The 11,058-nt window shown below is 43.9% G+C and overlaps 1 protein-coding gene across 1 annotated transcript; it reads left to right on the top strand.

Moving 5' to 3' along the window:
- Positions 1-1,227: 1,227 nt before the first annotated feature.
- On the top strand, positions 1,228-10,032 carry LOC109763155 (long-chain-alcohol oxidase FAO1-like). Its single transcript, XM_073496023.1, has 4 exons — positions 1,228-1,545; positions 3,474-3,764; positions 5,347-5,613; positions 8,311-10,032. The coding sequence occupies exons 1-4, from the start codon at positions 1,228-1,230 to the stop codon at positions 10,030-10,032; spliced, it is 2,598 nt and encodes an 865-aa protein (XP_073352124.1).
- The last annotated feature ends 1,026 nt before the right edge of the window (positions 10,033-11,058 follow it).

The raw sequence follows: 11,058 nt of genomic DNA, 5'->3' as shown, positions 1-11,058 counted from the left end.
TGGTTGTCCGCCCCCCATTCGACCGCATCAGCCACCTTCTCGACGTTGCACTTCAAAGCCTGTGTGCAATTCAACCCTTTGAAATTCATTTAATCAATCTTAAAAGAATTATCTCCAGAGGAAGCTTAAGCCCCATTTAGAATATAATCCCTCCTTTCAAAAATATTTCAAGTTCAAGGTTTGTCAAAGTAATGTAATCATCATGGTTGATCAAGGAAAAGTTCCTTTCCCACACACAAAAAAGAAAAATATACCAACATCGACAAAATCAAATTAGTTTACAAAAATAGTTATATTATAATATTGAATCTTGTAGATACCTATACATTTTTCTATATGCATGGTCAAAGTTAAAATTTGATTTAAGACAAACCTAGAAATTAAAAGCTTACTGCTAACCAATCTGTGGTTGGATGGTTAGCAGGACAGTGGTATCCTTAGCCCATTAGGGTTCAAGTTCTAGACCTGACACCCATGCTCGCATTTTTCTGGATTTATTTTAGGCCTTTTGGAGATGTGCGTTCAGTGGGAGGGGACGTTCCCATCGACTACGAGGCAACTGGGATGACTTCGTCAAACTTAAGATAACGTGCCAACTTAGTCTTTCGAAGGTGGTCATAGGGGTTGGCTGTGCGTATGTATGAGCGCCTGAAATGAGCTTGGCAACTCGAAAAAAAAAGAGTTGGATTTACTAGTCAGAGAGGAGGAAGGTTGGGGGGAGAGGTGCGGGGTGTCTTTTTTCTACAAATCGTTTTCTTTTGTCGGATTTTGAAGCACCGCAGAAATCATATATTTTTTAACACAGTACAGAGGCAAGCGTTTATATATATGCGTATACACTCACCTCTATGAACGCCCAAACGCACACCTACCCCTATGAGTACCTCCGAGACATCAACCGGCATGTCATCTTGAAATTTTACGAAGTCACCGTAGATGACTCGTAGTTGACGGAAACATCTCCTCCCATCCAACCACAGATTGGTTCGCCGCGAAAATCATATCTGACGGGTATATATATTCTTTTTAAGTTTTGTTATCCCCGGGTAATCAAATATTACGTGATAAGGCAGAGAAGAATATAAAGGATCGTTTTGATCATTTATTTAATTGTTCGTACAGGCAAAGCGTTACTGTTTTCCTTAGTATAGGGTACGTCACCATCTTCGCTAGCTTCATGAGCTGCTCCTATATACACCCTCGCGAACTCGAGCCATTCAGACGGCTATGTCGCCAACTCGCCTCATACACCTAGCCGACTTCGGCAAGCCTCCGCGCGCTCATCACACGAAGCCAACTCTGCAAGCAAGGGCGGCAGCGCAACACAATGCGCGGGACAAGCCGTCGCTGCTGTGGACGGTCAGGCGGGACATGTACACGCACGGGTTCCCCCCACAACAAATGGAAGCGCTTCGGGCCATTTGCGGTGCCCTCATCCCATCGCTGCCCGGTCAAGGAGAGGATCCCCATGTCACCGGCGGCAAGGATCTCGATCACGAGCGGTTCTACCTCGCCTCCGGCGCCGATGACGCTATTCCAGAGGAGGTAACTTATGCATAGTTCTATGTTGCCTTATCGAGGCCGGCCTTTGTTTGAAATGGAACTACTTAAACTTTTCAGGCAAACTTTTAGCAATCTATCTATTATATCTACCTACCTATGTGTGTACCAATATAAAAAAACCAAAAGTGAAGATTCAATTCATCACGGCTGTCAAATCATGTCAACCCAACAACGATTTAACGCTCCAGGGTGGGCGCTCAACATGTTTAACGTGCAATTAATTCCATAGCAAATATCAACATCTATGCTACTCACATAATTGACCTCATACATAATATCATATCATTATGCAATTAATTTCCTTTCTAATATTAACGTGCCCTCTTACCTTCTCTTTTCACATGGGAGGTAAAAGTATATATTAGATATGAGCCACTGGTATCATTAATTAGTGGTCTGTTTTACTCTTATCTTCTTACCTCACATGTAAAAAGAAGTGGTAAGGGAGAGCATGTTTAAAATTTGCCCGAAAATTAATTTATTCTGAAATAATGGAAGCAGGTGATTATTTTTCCTCTTCTTTTCCTGAACGTAAATGCGTGGCCACCAGAACTTGATATTTGTAGTCATTGAAATTTGATCACCATATTCCAACCTTTTTGCTTCTTTTCCTCGTCAATTATGGTTGAAAAACATTCACCACGCCAGCTCGCCCAAGTGCCTCTCCCACGCCATCTCTTCTCCTCCACACATTCACCCACCCGCCTCTAATGTATTTACGAAGTCGCCGTAGGCACCTCGTCGTTGACGGGAACATCTCCTCCCACTGAATGCGCATTGCCCGAAATTCTGAAATAAATCCAGGAATAAATGCGAGCACCAGGACTTGAACCCAGATGGGCTGGGGATACCACAATCCTTCTAATCATCCAACCACATGTTGGTTCGCCCCACCTCTAATGTATTAGTTGCACTAAATGAGCCTTGGACAAATTAATTCATTCATCGACCCCTCTGAAAACGTATTTCCAAATCTGCGCCCAGGAGTTGCGCCAAACCGTTTGGAGGGACTGGTATACTTGGTGGAGCCAAACCATTTGGCTACAATATGTGTATAAGACTACCCACGGTAAGAGTTACTTCAGCAGTAACATAAGGTCTAACTTAACAAATTTGATTATGTGACAATGATTTAATGAGGAGAGAGATGAATTGAGTAACATAACTAGTTACTCATACTATGAGGAACATAACACATAGTATCAAGATAAGACGAGTCTACAAACTAATAAATAAAGTGTTACATGACACCACACATATGTTACTCTCCACTATGAAGGTAGTAATATAGACTAGTAACATATACATGTTACTAGTCCAAGTTACACCCCACTATGAGTAGTCTAAGTCGCTCTAAATGGTTTGGCATGATTGAAATATGTTTTTTTTTAGTGTTTGTGAAAGCCCGAACAAGATACGTAGTGCAGCCAAGAGGTTTTGCTCTACTGCGTCTATGATTCGTTCTGAAAGATTTGGAGTGACTCTGGAGCCAGATTCGGAAATAAGTTCGCCGAAGAATCAGCAGACGAATTAAGTTTGGGGGAAGGGTCATTTAATGCCAAATAATACCCACCTCCATCCATTCTTGTTTCCCCTCTCTGTTCCTCTTTTTTCCCTCCCTCAATGCGCCAACTTGATAAGGGTTGCGCGCTTACACCACCTGACCATCGTGCACTGGAAAATCTATGCCACCGCTGCAAAAGCTAAGGGGCGCAACTATTGCAATGACGGTTGCCAGCAACGGGGCCAACTGCTATTGTGGGGTTTTGCCCGAGATGCTACAACGACTAAGGCGGTGACGACGCTCTTGGCGCGTGTCCTTCTTGAAGGCATCGTCGTGAGAGCTATGTGGCGGTGGGCACCGCTTGGGTGCGTTGGCAGTTGGAGATGGCGTACCCGTCTTCCTCCAGGTGGTAGTTGTTACTCAGGAAAACCCTAGGTCTGGGTCTCCCGGATCGGATGATGACGGAGACTTTCGTGCCGTTCTTCCTCCTGAGGCATCGTCTTGGAGCAGTGTTACATCGACCGCATTGAAGATGGTGGGTCTCGACGGTGTGGAGCAGTGGAGTCTCAGAGTTGGACGTGGTTCGATCGAGACGTGCACGCTGGTGGTGTTGTCTCGTGTCGTGGTGATGTCGACGGCAGATGAACTGGCAATATCTATGCAGGGATTCCTCCTGAAAACGAGATGTCGGAAGATGGTGGTGGCGGATCCTTCACCGTGCGCATGCGGTGCATGTTATAGGACGCCTAGACCGGATGGTATTAAAACCTCTGGATTAGATTGTGTCTGTTATGCGGACAAGGCACATCTATATTGGTTTAGGTGTAGCGATTTTGTTCGCCTAATAAGGGGCTTCAGGTTGATCCTTGTATTAATTTTGTCATGAATAATTAATAAAGATGAATGTGTGCATCATGGAGATGTGGCGCGTCAGCGGCCGGAACATCGATGAGTCGTCGCCCGCACATTAGTTACATGAAAACGAACGGGTAGGGCTTTGCCGAATTCTGTACTGCATTTACTCGGCAAAGGGGAGACACCTGACTTTCCCCATTTAAGAAAAAGAAAATTATAAGTGTCTGCCGAGTTTTCGTTATTGGAACTCGGCAAAGGGCCCATCGGTCAGGTCTTTGCCAAGTTGGCCTGAGGCTGGTTGTAATGGAGAGTATCATATACTAGTATCATGCATATGATACTAGCTTATGATACTACCTCCATAATGCATAGTATCATGTATTAGTATTATGTAGTACTTTATTTATTGTCATACATGACACATAGTAGTCTAGCATTTATTATGATACGGTATCATGATATGATATTTAACCCTCTTTTTCTTCATTTAATTCTGTGACACCTCATCAAAATTGTCTAATTGACATGCATGATACTAGCTATGATACTACCATTACAACTAGCCTGAAAGGACGTAACATGAGAATGTTCCCAAGTCTCTTTTGATCGCCCAGTTTGGTTTACTCGACACTACGCAAACTTCTCTATTTATTACTGAGTTTCTCGTCATCACCGAGTACATTTATATCCCTTCCAAGCAAACATCTGGCATTGTCGACGACCCCATAAAAAGCACTCGTCAAATCCGGGGAACTAGGCATCTTCGCAAACCTGGTAGTGCCATCAGATGGTCATCATCGCCCTAATCACACAGTGGAAAAGGTGACCGATCACTGCCTTGCGGCGCTCGACCGGCGCTTAGCATCGACCATTATTGTCGTACAATGGGAATATGATTCTAAATTATTCCAGATCCAGTTTTTATGTCGTGTACTTCTACATACATAGTACCATAGTCAACTTTAGTTCGGTAAACGCCCCTAGAAAAGTTCACAGATTCAATACAGATTAAAGGTGGAAACCAGAAGTTACCCTTCCAATAAAAAAGGGTAGTATAGTCTTTTGCATCCAAATCAATCTATTATTTGATTTGCATGCTAATATGATGATAGCACTTTCAAGTAACATTAAGATTTGTGTAAACTTTTAGGGGGTGTCCCGAAGCCAAACTCATGGTACTATGCACATCTGCCCTTTTAAAGCATTTTAATGCTCGAGTTGAGCCTAGCTGAGATGGTTAAGTTTCTTGTGATGGAACCATTCTATCAAGGTTCAAGTTTTACACTTGGCATTGGCGACGTGTGTTCGTAGAAATGAGTGTGTGTAAGCATATGTGAGCGTCTTTGATTATCCTGTGTTAAGGAAAACATTTCATTGCCAGATCCTACGGACTATTGTTCTAATTACTTGAGTTTCATCGCTAGGTTGCAGAGTTGGCGGTGAAACGGTGCCCATGGGAGGCAACAACGCTACTGCGCGCTGTTCTCTGGGCTCTAAGCACAAAGGCTGGTACTCTGGTGCTGTGTGGCCGGCTGTGCATCTCGGATGAAATCCGCCGATTTGCCCACATGCCACTCGAGCGAAAGGAGGAGGCGCTCAAAAAGTGGAGCAAGGCGTCCTGGTTCCTACTCCCTACTAGGATTGCCTTTGTCATCTTCAAGATGCTTTGCCAGTACGTCTTCTATACTAAGGTATGTATTTTTTTCCACATATTGTATATGCAGCAGACACATGAACATGGACTACGTTTACAAAAAACCTATTGCTGATTACAACCAGCCATGACATGATTACATGACTCAGTTACATTTTGCTGGTACGCTTGCCAAACGAATCGAACCTATCTCGTGCTACTGTCTCTCTGCACGCAAATGCCATAAGCTCGGGGTCATGTACATGCTGCAGATAGCACTACATATGGATCATCCTGTAACTTGCAAGATAACCTGTCAAAATTTTGGAAGCATTGTGCTGATAAAACCGCAATCATTACGTTAATACAAAATTGTACATAGTAGCACACAAACTCCCATCAGATATGCGTCTTAAATTTGGGATTAACAACGATGAGCCTATAAATTCGTTATTCATAGTAGGCAGTGACATAATAAAAGCTAAATGGATCGTATGTAAAACGAGAAGGATGGCAAATGTGCAGAAAAGAAAGAGATAATGATTTGTTTACTCAAAAAATGAATCCTATGTCACCAGCAAAATGTACATCATTTACACAATAGTATACTGATGAAATGAAAACGAGGCGACCATCTAATAGGATTCATACTCTACATATGTTTGCTACTCCGATATCTAATAAGTCTGGAATTTCAATACTCTAGTTATCTCATCAACAAACTTACAAACTGGGTACATCCATCTGGCAACCGATTATTATACAATTGGTAATAAATGTATATTACATCCAATATGGCTAGGCCACCTAAACATACATTAGTAGCAGAATTGTTTTTTTTTGGGGGGGGGGGGGGGGGGGGATCAGCTTGATTAGTGGAACAATTCACGACTACGATTGGAACAAAATACATAATTAATATACCAATTCACGAATATGGTTCGAATAGCAATGTTCATATAACGTAAAAATCTACGATAATAGGTAAAAAAAGCCTGACATCACTTGAATGAAATTATGAACCCACTAAAACTACAAATTAGTATAAGAATTCACGGCTATGTTCGGAAAACAAAAGATAATTAATGAACACTTCAAGAATATCATTGGACCAATAGCATTAACATAATGGAGTTTTTTATGATTATCGGTTAAGGAAACTATAAATACACTGTGAATAATATAGATGGTCTAGAACAATTCATCATAGTGAGTTGTGAAATTATGGCTTTACAAGAATTTTTTTTGCGAGAAAACTTTCAATCTATTCATCTTCTATCATAGCAGTACAACGAACACTAGAAATAATAAAAATTACATCCAGATCCGTAGACCACCTAGCGACAACTACAATCACTGAAGCGAGCCGAAGGCGCGCCGCCGTCATCACTCCTCCCTCGCCGGAGTCGGGCACAACTTGTTATAGTAGACAGTCGGGAAGTTGTCGTGCTAAGGCCCCGTAGGACCAGCGCACCATAACAGCAACCGCCACGGATGAAGAATAACGTAGATCGAAAGGATCCAACTTGAAGACACACGAACATAGACAAACCACAACCAGATCCGAGCAAATCCACCGAGGATAGATCCGCCGGAGACACACCTCCACACGCCCACCAACGATGCTAGACGCACCACCGGAATGGGGACTAGGCGGGGAGACCTTTATTCCATCTTCAGGGAGCCGCCGCCGTCTCGTCTTCCTGAGTAGGACACAAACCCTAACAAATCTCGAAGAAACGACTAACAACAGAGCCCTTCCGCCGGTCCTTGCCAGGATCCACCGCGCTCCCATGGCCCTAGGGCCACTGGAGACGAGGCGGACCTGCGGCGGAGCCGGCGAGAGGCACGAACCCTAGCCTTTCTTGGAGGAGAGGCATGAATTTTTAATTACTGATGGTAGAACAATAGCTTAATTGTCAAGCAACAATAAATTAAACCTATTATAAAGTAAGAAGAATAAAAGAACTAAAGATAAAACACAATTATCCATGAAAAGTTAAAGAAGGAGAACAACGAAAAGAAACTTAGACCACCTATTGGAAAGAATTTTTTTGGAAAAGAAATGTACTAGGAGAAGGAACGCATGAGAAAAGGGAAAATAATTGACAACAACAAACCGAAAAGAAACAAACAAACAAACGATTAATGACTCACAATCCGGTTGTTAACGAATATGAAAAGATAGGTTACCATTTAATAAGACCATATAGGAAAGCTCTGGGCCATACCAATGAATTTGGGGCACCAGAACGAAATACGAAGTGAGGCCCAAAATATTCAATTTCATGTATCTAAAGAAGTAATATAACTAAGGAATACTCTCGCTTAATTATACAACTGCAAATATGAGTTCTTTATACAACATTTAGAAATATAGGAAATATTAATTCTAAAAGAATTATGGGAGTATATGCATATCAAGATGATAAAATAGAGAATCGAGCTCTCCCCTAACACCAGCTCCGTGATATAGGTTTCTAGAGCGGTAGTGGATCTATCTTCTTCCTAATGAGACGCATGCCCCCTTTCCCTCCTTATGTTGGTTGAGGGAATAGTACCATAAATAGCTCTCTTTTTTTCTTCCATAATAGTTTTTGTTTCCTTGGTGATAATTGTTAAATTTTAAGCTTATACATTTTATATGTTCGTTCTAACTTAGGTGATACAACTAGTTTTGTTTCCTAAATTCTGTTATTTTTCAATTTAAAATTACCGGTTGTTGAAGACACTTGTAAAATTAAAATTATTGCAGGTTGACGAGAACTATGATAATCCAAGTTGGAAAGCAATAGGATATGGAGTGAAAAAAGTGGAAGAACAATGGCAAAAACGGCCGCGGCGGCCGCGCCCACTGGACAAGGGCGTACTGAATACCAAGGAGTTAAACGACCAAACCTTTCTGAGGTCAGTCACAGAGAAAGGTCTAGCGGTAAAGCCGGGAACAAACCAGTACCACACGGTGGAATGTGATGTCGTCATTGCCGGTTCAGGCTGCGGCGGCGGAGTGGCTGCGGCTGTGCTTGCGTCAGCAGGGCTCAAGGTTGTTGTTGTTGAGAAGGGAGACTACTTTATCGCGGACGATTACAGTGGCATCGAGGGCCCTTCCATGGAACAGCTATATGAGAACGGAGGCATCCTCTTCACATCCGACGCAACCACAGCCCTATTATCAGGCGCTACGGTTGGCGGAGGATCAGCGGTGAACTGGTCAGCTAGCATCCGCACGCCAGAAGATGTCCTGCAGGAGTGGTCGCAACACCATGGTCTAGGGTTGTTCAGGAGCTCGCGGTATGAGCAGGCCATGGACGCCGTCTGCAAACGACTTGGTGTGACCGCTAGGTGCCGAGAGGAAGGGTTTCAGAACAAGGTGTTGCGTCGCGGGTGCAAGGCGCTGGGCATTCCTGTTCAAGCTGTTCCACGCAATTCTCCGGAGGGCCACTACTGCGGTAGCTGCGGCTACGGGTGCCCCACCGGAGAGAAGCGTGGCACCGACACTACATGGCTCGTCGATGCGGTAGCACACGGCGCTGTCATCCTCACAGGGTGCAATGCCCATCAATTCATACTTGAGAAGAGCACAAGACCTGGGAAGGCTGGCCGCAGCAGCAAGTGCACCGGCCTTGTGGCAAAATGCATGAACAGTGGGATAACCAAGAAGTTGCGCATCATGGCAAAAGCATCGATTTCGGCGTGCGGTGCATTAATGACACCGCCGCTGCTGCGGAAGAGTGGGCTCAAGAACAAGCACATTGGCCGAAACCTGTACCTGCACCCAGCTTCTATGGCCTGGGGTTATTTCCCGGAGGATACTGTCACGGGCAAGTGCTACCAGGGTGGCGTAATAACTAGCATGCACCGTGTCACTGAGCGCACTGTCATCGAGACACCGGCACTTGCTCCAGGCATGTTTGCAACAGTTATGCCGTGGGTGTCGGGGCGCGACATGAAACATCGCATGCTTCGCTATGCTCGCACTGCTCATCTGGTTGCCCTCGTCCGCGACCGTGGACAGGGTTTTGTTGATGGCGTGGGACGGGTGCGCTTCACGCCGAGCCCAGACGACACCCGTGAGCTCTGCAGTGCCTTGCGCCGTGCACTGCGTATCCTTGTGGCTGCCGGGGCGGCTGAGGTTGGCATTCACCGCAGCGATGGGCTCCGGCTAGGGTGTAAAGGTGTGGGTGATGAAGACCTGGAGGCATTCCTTGCTGGAGTTACCATTGAGAAGGGACCCTTGCACTTTGCGACGGACAAGTGGGGGATCCTTGGCTCGGCACACCAGATGGGTAGTTGCCGGATGGCCTCCAACAACCGAGATGGTGCAGTGGATAGCTCGGGAGAAAGCTGGGAAGCCGAGGGCCTGTACGTATCCGACGCCAGTGTCCTCCCCACTGCCATCGGCATCAACCCGATGATTACCATACAATCAGTCGCCTACTGCATCTCCCACGACATAGCCATGTCTTTCGTACACTAGCCTAGCTTGTTTATATCTACATTAAGCATCCCATCCTAGTATGTGCATTGTGTTCTGCATGTTATGTACTCCCTCCGTAAACTAATATAAGAGCGTTTAGGATACTAAAATAGTGATCTAAACGCTCTTATATTAGTTTACAGGTATTTATTTAACTTACAAGTGGGGCGGTAGGCCTGCTAGTTCATGTTGATGCCTGAGTCCACCTTTGTTGATGAGTTGTTCTCGCCACAAACCTGAAGGGTATGGCCGTCTACGAAATCATTTTTTCTCGCAGGAAATTACTTGTATTACTCACGTAGCAACGCTATCATCAGAATTATAATGTTTACTAGGAAAAAAGGCTCGTGCGTTGCAACGGGGATGCACATATTTTAGGGATTCAACCTTTTCTAAATTCCAAATTCAAATGGCCACCAAGCACCATGTGTGATTAATGTGTTTCTTGGGTATGTTTCTTGTGCCGGACAATACAGGTCCGTTAGTCTGCACTACTCCACTAATCTTTGGAATGAATAAATGTTAGCAATTATATCACACCTCAGATAAAACAAAAAAATTATCACACCACCACATTGAGAACAAAAAGATGGACAACGCTGCTGCTCTCTCCCTGCAATAAACCAATGAGCTCTTCTCCCTAACAATCTAGATGCGTCCATCTATGACAGTAATTAACACTACTCAAGAAAAATATTAAATTGATTAATAATAATAATCAATACATGGATTGATGACCTTTCATCCAATAGTAGAGACGAGATAAGTGACACTTATGTAAGGAAGAGAAACTTACACTGTAACACTTCATATGGTTTTGACCACCCCTAAATATTGTATGAGGCACGTCCTAATTGCTTGCATTCTAGACATAACGCAACATGACTATACAAAGACGCGCAAGTTTGATGTTAACAAATCAATCACAAAAAGGGTAGTGGATTCAAATGGAAAATAATCACATTAAAGACTGTTCATTATCTTCTTCCGGTAGTAGAGAAGCACTATCAGTAGTCTCAATAAGTT

This window comes from Aegilops tauschii, chromosome 3 (assembly GCF_002575655.3).
Source record: "Aegilops tauschii subsp. strangulata cultivar AL8/78 chromosome 3, Aet v6.0, whole genome shotgun sequence".
In the NCBI taxonomy this organism is placed as follows: Eukaryota; Viridiplantae; Streptophyta; class Magnoliopsida; order Poales; family Poaceae; genus Aegilops; species Aegilops tauschii.
Note: the sequence above shows the minus strand (reverse complement) of the source record. Positions and strands in the feature narration are given on the sequence as shown.

Excerpts from the sequence above, each read along its gene's own strand:
- LOC109763155 (XM_073496023.1), top strand. The coding sequence starts at position 1,228 with ATGTCGCCAACTCGCCTCATACACCTAGCCGACTTCGGCAAGCCTCCG. Across the intron at positions 1,546-3,473 it reads ATGACGCTATTCCAGAGGAG|GTGGTAGTTGTTACTCAGGA; the intron begins GTAACTTATGCA and ends GTCTTCCTCCAG. Across the intron at positions 3,765-5,346 it reads AAACGAGATGTCGGAAGATG|GTTGCAGAGTTGGCGGTGAA; the intron begins GTGGTGGCGGAT and ends TTTCATCGCTAG.